Raw genomic sequence first — 14,114 nt, 5'->3', positions numbered from 1 at the left:
TTCGGTTGGTGCTTTCAACGAAGAAAAGTACATACCTATACCTATTCTATAGGCCATAGCACTTCCGCTTTTACAGAAAACAAAAGCAAACCAATCTTTTACAATTGTTCATTATTTGGTTTCATTCCATTGTTTTCAATAAAATATACTGAAAAACTTAATTTTTTGCTAGGTAATCAACGCCCCTTCCTCTCATGGTAAGCAGATCGGTTTGACACCAGTTTCCTAAATTGCCTTTAAAGTCTGGTGAACATGTATTTACCAAATTATATCTCTTTATTATGTGTCGCAAGGTTACTTTGAAAAATAATAACGTTACTGTAGACTTTTTTAATTATTAGGGCGACCAAATCTTTAGCTACACATTAAAACAGTCCAATGAAAAATTACAAAAATTCGTTTTTCAAAAGGTGAAAATGTCAACCAGACGACAAGTGATTCCGCGAATATGATAAACTTTTTAGAACACTAAAACAAAACTTTTTTATGTGTTTCTTATCTTTGTAGTATATGCTTGGCTTGGTTGACAACGATTATCACACTACTGTAGGCAAAGAATAAGTTTTAAAATAAAATGAAACGATGCGACAATAACATTAAAAAGCAAAAGGTTATAAAATATGAAATAATTATATCAATTTATTATTTGACATTATGAATATAATTAATTTATAAAATTTTAAATGCTCTAGTTGCAAATATTATAATTTTAATAGAATTTAATAAATAATAATACGTTTTCATACAAATTATGCAGCTCACATAATAAGCATTGGTTTCCGTAGTACTTAGATGGTGATGGCTTTGTGCTATGTCGTATATATACTCAATGTCACAAAAAATGCTCGTTTTAAAACATTCTAAGTGTTACTATTATAACATAACATATGATGAGTACGCTTAGAATGTTTTAACTGTGGCACTTTTTTTGACAGTGAGTGTACGTTAAAGTATAACTATATAGTATGGAGTATATACGTTAGAACGTAACGTAAGTGTTAGTTATATTATGACTTTTATACCATGTATATATGAAATATACATAGTATTATAAGTTTAGTCCCAAGTTTGTAACGCCTAAAAATATTGATGCTACAAAAAAAAAATTGGTATAGGTGTTCATAAAATCACCTAATTAATCCATTTCCGGTTGTCCGTCCGTCCGTCCGGCCGTCCGTCCGTCCGTCTGTGGTCACGATTACTCAAAAACGAAAAGAGATATCAAGCTGAAATTTTTACAGCGTGTTTAGGACGTAAAAAGTGAGGTCAAGTTCGTAAATGAGCAACATGGGTCAATTGGGTCATGGGTCCGTAGTACCCATCTTGTAAACCGTTAGAGATAGAATAAAAGTTTAAATGTAAAAAATGTTCCTTACCAAAAAATAAACAACTTTTGTTTGAAACATTTTTTTGTTAACATCACTGTTTACCCACGAGGGCATTTATTAGGTACAAATTTTATAGTATGTATAAATATCAAAGTGAGTATCTTTTGTTATTTACGTGACGTCAAAAAAACAAACGAGTGCGCATCAACACTTGCGCATTATATGAGAATATCAGTTAAATATGTCAGATATGTATGTATGTGAAATGTGACAGAGTTATCAACACTGCCTATACATGGTATTTCAACAATTAACTCAGTCAATTGTTTGTTTTCACTTGTTATTATAAGAAGTTGTGTCATAAAATCCGGCGTTAATATACATATACCGGATGTAACACCATATGAATTAAAATTTAGAAAAATTTCATTCGTATTTGTAGTACAGGATCCGAATTAGGGCCGATATTTACCCATCTATTTACTAATTTTAATTAAAATATCAAAATTTCGAAAACTTGCAAACGTCACTGATATTTCAGCATCGTATTTACTATAAAATTATCTTTAATTTGTGTGCGATTCAATGAATTACTTTAATGAACTTTTATGCAATGATTATGAATGAAAAGAGGCAATCGTAAACCAGAAATCGTTAGTACGTCGAATAGTACAGGAGATCGATCAATCGATAAAATTAGATCGACCTTCACCCATCCGATGAGACATATTTTGTATGGAATTTTATTGATTAATTAACACGCCTATGATAGCTTGTCTATCGAAAAATGTTTATAGCGATTTTCATTAAATTATTTATTTAGATGTAGGGTCGAATGACTAAGAAAATTCATTCATCGTTAATGGACAACTTGTATTTATTAATAATATACACACATTTATACTTTTACTCCGGGTTATATACTTTTATCATTACATTTTGAATAATATGTTTTCACTTGCGTATAAAACAATGAACTTTATAAATCAACATCACATATAGAAATCATCCGCAACTAAAGACATCACATGAAAACCATTAACAGAAGTCAGTGGCTAAAATTTTTATCAATATTAAAAAAATTGTGTTCAAATCGTCAAGGAACGATATGAAATATGTGGACTTTCATTCAAATCAAGAGAAAAAAAATTAGTAAGGAATTAAGGCAATCTGACCCCATCGAAAACGGAAAAATTCGTGCCAAGCGAAATTTTAAATTCAAAAAACTTGAAGAAATACTCTCATAAAAAGCACAGATTGTAGAAAATCTAGAATACACCAAATTCCTTTTTTTATAAAAAAAATATTTTAATTTAAACCGGAAACAAAAGCCAATCTCATACGAAGTTGTTATTTAGAAATTGAAATATTATTGTAATAAAACGACATGCTTCTCTCTTGAAACCGGTAAAATTGTATTAAGAAAATCGAAGTACAATATAAAAAAGAATTTAAAAGAGGTAATCTCAGAAAAAATATTGTAATTGATTTTTTTTTATTACAATGTGAACAAAGCCCACACGGGAAAATGAGAAGTGTATGTTTTAAAACAGACTACAAAAAACCATCATAGCAAGAAAATAAGTTCAGTGAAAAATTGTAGAGAATTTTAAAATAAATAAAATAGTAATCTAGCTCCAACAACCGCACACATCGGGACTATGAAATAAGGAAACCTCAATATGCAAGAATATACCGTTGATTCGTGTGTAACATCTCCAACGATAATATAAAACCAAAGGAGACACTGAGAAAATGAAATTATATTTCTTCATAAAATGTCCCTAGGCGGTATTTTCTTTACTTCGCCTCTCGCAACTTTTTAAAGATTTTCTCTTACGATATAATATCTACACAGGGTTGATCAAAAGTTTGAATTAATATTTTAATATTGCACTTGTTTTCTATAAATAAAGTTAGTTTTACCTTACTTTATATCTATCAGTTTCTATAAACAAACAAGCATGCATTGTAAAGAAAGTTTAAAATTTGAATATTAAACTCTTGTGAACGCGTTTTCACAAATTTGTTTGCAGATATCAAAAATAATATATACATTAGGTTATTAGGTACTTTTGAGAGAGAATTGCCATCATAAATGGTCAAGTCGGTATATCCCAGCTGCAAATTTTTTAAATGTTATTTAAATTGTTTACCTGATATAAATTAAAAAATATGCGATTATTTCAATACATTTTCTTCCTCTGTGCTTTAATAATTGTGATAGAGATTTATCAGGAACTTGGACAGTGAATAAAAACAAATGTTAAATTGTCAAATGTTGCAACGTTTCGTTGTTATTTACAACTTCATCAGGCAATCTGTGTACAAAAAACAGTAGTACAATATAAAAGTATATCGTGTAAAAAGAAAAAAAAATAAAATCAATACAAATCAATATTCTTACATTTGAGGTTAACATTCACGTAAAAAATAAAAATAAACTAGTCTGAAAAATTAATTTGTTCAAACTTAGTGGAAGTCCACTTTTTAAATTCGTGGAAGATTGCAAATAAATTTATTTAAAATATACTCTCTTTTGTTCAGTGCCATTTTTGGTTTTGAACGAACTCTACCAAATTGGTTGTTTAATTTTGAACGAACTCTATCATGATAATTATTTCTTTTTATTTGACATGTGATTCAAATAACGCTGTTTTTAGGAATCAATTAGTTAATTGTTAATACAATTATTTTCTCTAAAGTTTCTTTTAATGTGCTTTATTTTAAGTTGTTTTACTTCACTTATAAGTTTTGTTTAACGATGAAGTTTTTCAGACTAGTTTATTTTTTACGTGAATGTTAACCTCAAATGTAAGAATAATGATTTGCTTTAATATTTGTGTCTTTTTAAATTTTTAATAAACCCTGTCATAATGCCTACTGAACTATTAATACCATATCTATTATAATGACGCTTTTACTTAAAACGTAAAATTTTGTGAAATATTTTTATAAAATAAAAACGTACATAGACATTTATATGTACATATTATGAATTATTCTGCATGCTAGTCACATTAGAAGAACTAAGCACGCCTTCCTCGAATTAAATGGAGAATGAAAGTAACAAAAATGTGATTTATACTCTAAATATATAATAATATGTTGATATTATAATAATTCTCAATAATAGAAAAAAAGTGATTTTATTGAAATTCATTTGTAATGGTGTTGTACACACTCCGGTTTTGCATATTTGGACACGAATTTCTTCTTTATCCCCGAACGGAATGAAATTTTTTTAACAAAGAAAGTTTAATAAGTAAGTAAATACACAATTAATTACACCAGGCTGGATTCCATTCTCGTATACACTGGATGTGGAAAATAGATTTTCATAGCATGTTAAAATAAATGTGTTGTTTATTTATTGCTTATGAAAGAATTACAAATTTTCTTCAATCAACAATAAATTTTTGAATGAATTTTCATTTGAACGTATGAAAACAATCTTAAAAGAATGTTATGCAACGTGACATTATTTCTATGGCGTAAATTAGTTTAGCACGTATTGGCGCATGAGTGTTGGAAATATTTCTTAAAGAGTTAAAGATGATGGATTAAAAAGTGCTAATGCGTATATTAGATACAGATTCATTTGCCTGATCTGTGGTTCTCAAAGAGTGACTCAGTGAAAAGGGTGTAAAATTTTAAACGGTACTTTTATGAACGCCCAAAGAGCAGCAGGACGTGTGTTAATAATGGTCGTACACGAATACCCTTGAATCTTGAAGCATGACCATATACCTCCCAAGACCATGATCACTTATTGTCGCAGTCACTTACCATTGAAGTTCGGTGAAGTGCGGGTGCATACTAAACTAAAGCATAGTGAAAAATATAAAAATTAAAATTTATATATAAATAGTATTATTTTCTTGTACAAAACACAAACCATTCATTTTACAATTCCCTATAGAATGGTAATATTGTAAACGTAACTGCATAGATTGTATTTTTATATATACTTTTTTAAACATTACCATCATACACATTTTTCACCGTATAGTTTTGTTTTATGCTCTTTACATTTCAAACAAATTGACAGAAATGTATGAAGGTTTGAGGCAGAAAAAATAAAATACATTCGTAAAAATGCAACAAACAACAAACATAAAATTCTATGTACAGAATTGGAAAATACTAGATTAAACGACCGTTACATTATTAAAGTTGCGGAAAACCAGAAGCTTAAAAATTTTTTTTCATTAATCAATGAAATTCTAATTGTTCACTGAAATTCAAAACATCGCATCGAAGCAAAACAAAACAGATGTCTCGCCTTGAATATGTCGACTAAATCTGCTGTCTTTATGCTTACTACAAATTTAATGAGAATATGTTTTTTCTCACCTCTTTATTAGATATTCCAAGTTTCTCACTTTAGGCGTTGCTTGCTCCCATTTTTGTAAAATTATTTCAAAAAGGTAGAACCTGGTGTTGCAATATAGATAAAATTAGTGATTCAATCAAATTAAACATGAAGATATATATCCATTTTCTCCAAAACTATAAAAGATAGTGTGTTGAAAATTTGCAGTTATCTTCAAAGTGGTCTTGTGAACATTCTTGCATATTGATTTCATATTTTCCAATTGTGTATAAAAAAACAAAGATGGTACACAGCTAATGGTCGTAGTTTGTATATTTATATGTTAGTGAAAAGTGTTCATGGGAACACTGACACGTACAAATTTCATAGAAATTGCGATTTCTATGTTGTTATTTGTTATTAAAACAAAAACAAAACAAAAAAAAACGAAAACAACAGTACCTACTACACAAAAACAAAACACATATAACTGTAAAAATATATTCGTTTTGAAGTAAACAACATTCCTATGAATACATTATTTGTCTGGCACAGTGACACAAGCGAATATTAGATCTACACATTATTCTAAAAAATAAAAATAGCATGACGAACGAAGTGAATATTGTTTTTAGTGTGCAGAATACATTATTATTATTTTCACTTTTTACACAAATTTCAATAAAATAATAAAATAACATTAAAATACAGAGGGTACTCTAGAAAACAACTTCGAATAATAACAGAATATTTTTCTGAAAGTGAACTAAATTTGAAATTTTATTATACAAAATTAATTCACGGATTCTAGTCATAAAAGAAGTTTTAAAGGAAAACTGGGCAAAGGATTTCAATTATCATTTGAATTTTAATTATGGCTTAATTCATTGAATGGTTTTTTTTACAATTTATATTTACAAATACGTATTATTTTCTGCCCAAAAAGTATGAGCAATCCATTTTTTTCTTTTTTCCTCTAGTTTCTTTCTTTCCTCATTCATTTTGTGAGCCAAATAACCGGTCTGTTGTTTTTTCGTGAATGAATTATTATTGTAATCAGCGAAAAGATTTGGTATTATTTTTATGACATTAACCTGTTTATATTCTGAACTATTAACGAAATAACTTTTGACGGTGGTGTAATATGATTCTGGGACGTAATAATCTTTTTCTGTGATGTTATCATTACTCATATATGCTTTTGTTATACGATTAAAATATTCATTTGTTGATTGAATTTTCACTCTTCCTTTTGTCAAAATTATATGCCCCAATGTATATTTCAATGGTTTATTATGTATTATGATTTTGCTGAAAAACTAAAAAAATATTAATTTCTAAGTTAATCAATATCATACCTATTTCTACCTGGCTTGGCAGCGTCGTTGAAAAATATACGAATTAAATAACCTTCAACAAACTTTAAATAAAAACTTACCAAGAAAATGATTATAACAAAAGTGTAACATTTTATTAAAATATGGTTCATATCTGTCCAAAACGTTAGTCTGAATAAATGAATTAATTGTTGCTGCTGGAAGTTGATTTCCTTTAAAATCATTATTATTGCCATAATTAAATTTTAGTAGAATTATTTTGAAATAATTGGAAATTTTTATTGAGCATTACTAATTTAATCGTTTATAAGTAATTTTCAAAAATAACATGTATTATTACAAAATTAATAGCTGGAATTTTTAAAACCATTAATTTTGAAAAAAAAAAATTGATTAAGTATTAATTATATTTAGCAATCATTTGTTCTCCACAACACCTGTTTTCTTGCCCATACAGACAAAAATATGTGCTATTGCCTCTGGTGACTCGTTAAATTCGTACATTTTTGTATCGTTGTATGTGTCAGCGTTGAAAATGACATTTTTAAACTTTTCCAAAAGTTAAACTGTCAATAACTTGTTCGCAAAGGGTCACAAGGTGTCTTTTTTACATGAAATGATCCAATAAACCTAAGGTAGCTTTACTTCTCCAAATTAACATTTGATTGTCTCTTTGGATCAATAGGGTTTCTGGATTAATCAGGAATATTAATCTATAAGCTTTGCATGAAACTCAATCAACTTCATCCAGCGGCTGCACTAAAATAGAGTGTTATTATTTTGTTATTTTTGGAAAAAATACATAATGTGGTTAAAAGTATACAGTGTTTATAGGCACTATCTATCTGTTTATAGGCACTATCTATCTGTTTATAGGCGCTACCATAATAGATGGTTTTCAGAAGTTATTATAATACCTTGTACTGTTTATATATTAGAATGGAATCCCGAAATATTCTTCTTTATTGAGAATATTTATTTGAAGTTTTAATTTAAAACCTTCTAGTTTTGATACCTGATAAGTTCTAATATAATATGTTTAAGAACAAATGTTTGAAAACTATTTCTGGGGATTTTTTAATAGCTATAAGCTGTATTCATAAGACTATGCCTCTAGACACCTAGTTTCTTGACAATTAATCACCTTCGATTTATCTTAAGCCTAAAAACAAAGATACATAGGGATTAAGGAAATTAGGATTATCTTGTTTTAAAAAACCAAAATCTCTTTAATAAAAATTTACAATGAATTTAATTAATGAAATAATATTTACAAATTAATGCCTTTTTCAAATACTTTTCAAGGTTGTCCATTTCATAAAAATCAATATTCCTTTTTCTATCATGGTTTTTTTGTTCTTATATAAAAGTAGAAGAAGATTTTGGCTAATTTTTCTTTCTGATTAGCAATATAATCTTACACGTTTTCCTGATCTATTGGATTTTTTGTTCTGTGATTGAATTTCTGCTTCTTCAGAATCAATGGTATCATATTTTGGGATAACGATTTCAGTATCATCAATTTTCTTTGTTGTTGTTTCCAAACACTTTTGTTTGGAAGTGTTAATTTTTGGGGGATGCCAAATTTCTCCTATAAATTTGTTAGTAATAAAAACTGGATTGTAATTGCTAGTAATAAAATCATTCCTAATGGTCGTATCGCTGTTAAATGGTTTTTGAGTATCAAATTTTGGATCATAATCTGAATTATGAAATTCCGTGCTTGCTTCTTCCGCTACAGAGTTTTTCTCATAAATTTTATGGGAATATCCAGTGACAAAATAATTTCTAGCGGTTGTATCACTTTTATATGATTCTTCAGTTGTTTGCTGCAGTAATCTACGAAATGGAATCATTCTCAAGTGACCATGGTTGCTTTCATATTTAGGTTCATCTTTTGAATTATGTAATCCTGAATAATTTCTTTCTCCTTCGCTCATAGATTTTTTCCCCTTAGACATTTTTTGTGAATGTTTTAGATAATTTTTTAACGTATACCAATCAAAGAAATTTCTTCGTAAGTTCATAAAATTAGTGTATACAGTGTTTGGATCCGATGAAGATGTCTCATATTTTTTATTTTCTAATTCAGTTCCTTTTCTTCTTTGAAGAAATATGTTAATATGTTTATTGATCTGCGTTTCGTTTTTTTCTTTCAAATTAGCATTATTTTCTGGATGATATAATTTGATGCTATCATTGTTGTTTTTCATCACCTGTTTTTGTGCAATCTGAATATCTAAAATACGATTCTTGGGAGTATGAAATTCGTTGCCTTGGTCAAAATTGGTGGTTCCATTATTTTGATCAAACGAGACACTGTCAAATAAAATACTTTTGATCATTCTATTCCATTTTTCCACATTAACAATATCTAAAACGTTATTTGTTGAACTGTTAAATTGAGTTTCATTTATCCTTTGTTGTAATTTTTTGTTTTCTTCGAAATTGATTTTGTCATTTGTTGAAATAACTACAACAGTTTTATTTACTTCATTCTTAAAACCAGGCTTATTGTCCTCAGAGAAATTTAAAAGTCGAATTATTTTTCTGGCTAATTTTTCCTTCAGTTGGGAATTACTTCTTCGAATCAATAAGTTACCTTCTTTTTCTTCCTTTTTTATCATCAAATTTATTCCAGTTTCTTTATTTTCTTTTGGTTTGGTTTCGTGTTCTAGCACAGAATGTTGAATGGTCTTTTGTCCTATAATTTCAATATTTTTCTTCGGAATGGGATCACTAGAGACATTTCTCTGTTTTTCTTTTTCTATCATTAAGTTTTCCTTGGTTTTTAAGTTTGTAAAATGACATTTTAAAGAATTGAATTTCAAACTGTTTTTTTGATTTAATCTATTACTATTTTGTGAATTAAAAAACATTTTTTCTGCTTCCAAAAGAATATTTTTTAGGGCATAAAATTCATTGAAATTTGTCATTTTGAAAAGATGATGTCTCTGTTTCTCACGATCAGTAGTGCTATTTTTTGGAGCATATAAATTAGTATCTTGTTGTACTTTAGAAAGCATTGATTTAATCTCGTGTATAAAATCTAGAAGTTTATTTATTGGAATATTTGCTTTAGAATCCGTTTCATCCTTTGCTTTAGTATTATCCCTTAAAATAGAAACTTCGGTGTCATTTTGATCTTTTTCTATAGCAAATTTTTTTTCTTGTTTCCTCCGCGAAAGAGAATTTTCTTGAATATATAACTGACTGTCTTTTTTCTTTCTTATATGAAATTGGAACTTCAGTTCATTTGGAGTATAATTATTTTTCATGGTATATAATTCAGTATCAGCCCGTTTGTTTTTCTTAGCCAATTGTTCCTGTTGCTCTAAACTTGAAGCATGGTCCTTATGAGTATACACTTCTGTTTGATTTTTCCTTTTTAATTGGAATTCTTTCTTTTCTTTGACATTAACAGTATCATTTTTTGAGACAAATAATTTACTAAATTGATGTGTTTGATTATTTAAGTAACCTCCATTGTGATTCATTTCCAAATTTTTTCGCGAAGAAAAAATATTACTTGTACTATTAGGTTGACTAACATTTTTTTCTCCAATTTCGAGCTCATTTTCTATCTTTTCAGCACATGCAATATCATACTTTCGCTCATAAAGTCGGGAACACCTCTTTTCGAGCGATGTGAATGACTGTCTCATTTTATTTGATCCCATTTCATTATTTATAAATAATTCAATTGTTTTCGGACGAAACCAGTGTCGTACATATTGTACTACATCAACTTGCCTGTTTTTATGGGTGACAAAATAACTTGTAATTGTAGTATCAAAGTTGTTCGGTTCTGTTGTGGTAGGCGTCAAAAATCTACCTAGCGGTACCATTTCTGGTTTTATATAACCCTGAAATTTAAATTGTTCTGCTTGGCAAAATTTCATGCATTCAGTTAAATTAAATTCACCATAAATAACAAATGCGGAAGTTTTTTTTGGAATCATTATGAATAAAAACTAGAAATAACAAATATTTTTTTGATCGCTATTTATAAATTTTAGCTGCTTCAATGCATTGACTTACCATTACCAGTTTTGGTATGAACCATCTACTACGAAAATCGATCATATCTTGGAATTGAACTTCTTTTAACAAAATGAGAAATATCGTTCCCAATCGGCAACAAATTTTATTGATAGAAAATCAAAACAAAAACTTTTAGAATCAGTCAAAAACTTTTTTGGAATCTACCCAAAACCATTTATAATGGATTTTCGTCAAGTATGACTTCAATGGTTACTCAAACATTTGTTTTGGTCAAACAACCATCCAATCAAAACAAAAATTAATTAAAGATTAAAATACACACATTAAAAATGGTACTAAATATTTAAAACAATAAAAAAATTAAAATTTTATGATTAAAAGTAGAATATTAAATAGCGTGTAAAAAATTAAATTTTTTCAAGCAGTATTAAAAAACTTCAATTCGACGTGCACGTATTCTTTTTGGTTGAACATGTACGCATAAATAATTATCGATCCAAAATACGATAGTGGAACACCTCAAAATTATTTTGAATGTCACTTTCAAAAGCTCAAGCATTGCGGTTTTGGAAACGGGAATTATAAATTGTATTTTTATCTAAAATAAGTAAATTATATTTTTGTAATTTACAATTTTGGTATCTTAAATTGTTATATTGCTTAAAAAAGATTCTAGAAAATTAACTAAATGTTACTGAGTTCAAAAAATCACTCCCGTAAGAGGACCCCTATACAGGCGCACATATTTTTCCAGGAAAGCAAATTCATCACATTTCGTTATTATGCTTCAACTGTTGGTGGATGCTATTCCAGGTACAGTTTCTGCCTCTTCTGATGTTTTCATTTCTATAGCTGAATTAAGAAAAAAACTTGCTTCCATGGGGCACTTAATTCCCATGGTAGACTAGATACTCCCTATTTATAGAGCTCCTATGAACATTGCAGGCTTTTAGAATGACAATATTCCTAGATTCTGGTGAACTTTTATCAAGTTGGTAGATGTTAGTACATATATGTTAGATTTGACTGCTTAATACAGAATAGTTACTTGGATGATTCTTATTACATATTTTTCTTAAACTTTAATTTTATTATTATTCATGTTTGAAACTTTCCATTTCTGAGAGAAATGCTAATAACTCTTTAAGGGGTCTCATCGTAATCATCCTAAAGCACTGCCTTGGTACCTTTCGTGTGCCTTTGAATGCTTTCCTTATTCAATTATGATAACAAAGCAATGTTTCACTTGTTATCATACTCAGTATATCCAATCAAATTCCACGTCTATTAATATCAACACAATTTTGATATATATTAAGCGAGTAAGCAATGACAAAGAAGATAATGTTCCAGACTATCATGTTAATTTAAAAAAAATAGCCAATATCAAAAACTGGAAGACATTCCGTCCAATACCACCGCATAAGAGATAATACAAATAATCAGATAATGAAACTAATTAGCGGGTAGTATGAAATAAAATACAAATTTCTAATATAGTATTACAAAAACATTTTATTGAATTTTATAAAGTCACAAAACCATTGAACATATAGCTTTAATAATTATAAGAAAATATTGACAATATTATTTTCAAACTTATATTACTTTCATGAAGCTATTGTCAACATCTGACGCAGCAACTGGTGGTACTTGTGATACTGGTTCGTATTCTTTCCCTTTTCGATTTTTTCTCATCAAAGCTGAATTCATTTCTGGATATCCATTCGCACGTTTGCCATAATTCGGCAAATATCTAATCACATTGACTTGTTTGTAGTCACTACTCACAAAAAAGCTCTTTACAGTAGTTATCGGAGTGTATGGTTCTGGAGAGTTCATCCTCAAGTATTTACCGGCTGGTACCATATCTGGTCGGATGGTAACACTTTTTCTTCGGCAAGTTTCCAGGCAATCATCAAAATCAAATGATTTACTCTGTAAAATTTGACTGAAAAACTAATAAAATATTGTGAATTTCAAAGTGTTTCTTTCGAATGAATTAAAATCCAAGAAATTAACTTACGAAAAAAAGTATCAGAGTACACCATTTTATAAAGCAGTTGTTCATATTGCCTGGCCTGTTGGACCCACTCTGAGAATTTCTACGTATGAAATGTGTAACAAAAAAAATCAACACATATGTCTGATAAGCTTTATGTTAATGAATATCATAAAATGTTCCACTGATTAAAATTATAAGTAATTAGTAAATTATTAATTAGCATAAAAAATTCAAAAAATTAAGTACGAACAGTTTTTTCTACGCCTAGAGTGTACCTCGAACAGAGGTATGTGATTGTTAACTTTTGAAAGTGAGGCATAGTTTATGATTTTAAAAATTTATGTAGAAAAGCTTTGCGAAAATTGAATATTGTAATTAATCCAAGACACTACGCAAATTTAATAAATTTAATTATCTGTGAAGAATCTGCTGTTTAAGTCGCTGCAAAGTGAAAGCCATTTAAAGAGAAACACATTTTTATTTTCTATGGTTACGTCGTTTGGAATTTGAGAGTTTACCATTTATCGCTATAAAGTTATACTCGATTAAATACCTTGCTGAAGAAATAAATTTGAAAAAATTATTTTAGCACACTCGGTGACTATTTTCGTCGCCACAACTGTCCAGAATGGAGCATAATCGAACTCTAAATGTATAAATTTTAGACGTTTTGTTAGTTCAGTTAATATATATCTACTGGGAGATATAATGTCAAAGCAAACCGAAAACTTTTTTTGCAATTCAGCAATTATTTTAAATCTCGCATCTTCATCTCGCATAACAGTAAAATTTGGCACATTTAATTTCGATTTACTGTTTCACGAAGGCTTGTTTTATTTCTAAGAAGCCGATTTTAATGATCGCCGTAATTTTTCATATTGACTATCAATAAGATTCTACTTTTGTTTCTGTTTGGCCAGTCAGCGTTGGTATTTTTATACTGGAATGTAAAAACTTCCGGTTGCACTTGTTTTGATGTTATTTTCTATAACGGAAACAGCCTTTTATTTTATTAAATAAGCACCACAGTTGATTCTTTTCACTTTCTTCAATATGTATCTAGTTTCATAATTTTTATTCCTTATTTGGTTTATGCGACTTTATAAACAAAGTTTTACCAATTT

The 14,114-nt window shown here is 28.6% G+C and overlaps 1 protein-coding gene across 1 annotated transcript; it reads right to left on the bottom strand.

The window, feature by feature from the left end:
- Positions 1–12,584: 12,584 nt before the first annotated feature.
- Positions 12,585–13,134, bottom strand: LOC123301086. Its single transcript, XM_044883816.1, has 2 exons — positions 13,012–13,134; positions 12,585–12,944 (listed from the first exon to the last, which is right to left on the bottom strand). The coding sequence occupies exons 1-2, from the start codon at positions 13,054–13,056 to the stop codon at positions 12,585–12,587; spliced, it is 405 nt and encodes a 134-aa protein (XP_044739751.1). The 5' UTR covers positions 13,057–13,134.
- Positions 13,135–14,114: the final 980 nt, after the last annotated feature.

The sequence above is a fragment of the Chrysoperla carnea genome, chromosome 5, assembly GCF_905475395.1.
Source record: "Chrysoperla carnea chromosome 5, inChrCarn1.1, whole genome shotgun sequence".
NCBI classification, from domain to species: domain Eukaryota; kingdom Metazoa; phylum Arthropoda; class Insecta; order Neuroptera; family Chrysopidae; genus Chrysoperla; species Chrysoperla carnea.
Note: the sequence above shows the minus strand (reverse complement) of the source record. Positions and strands in the feature narration are given on the sequence as shown.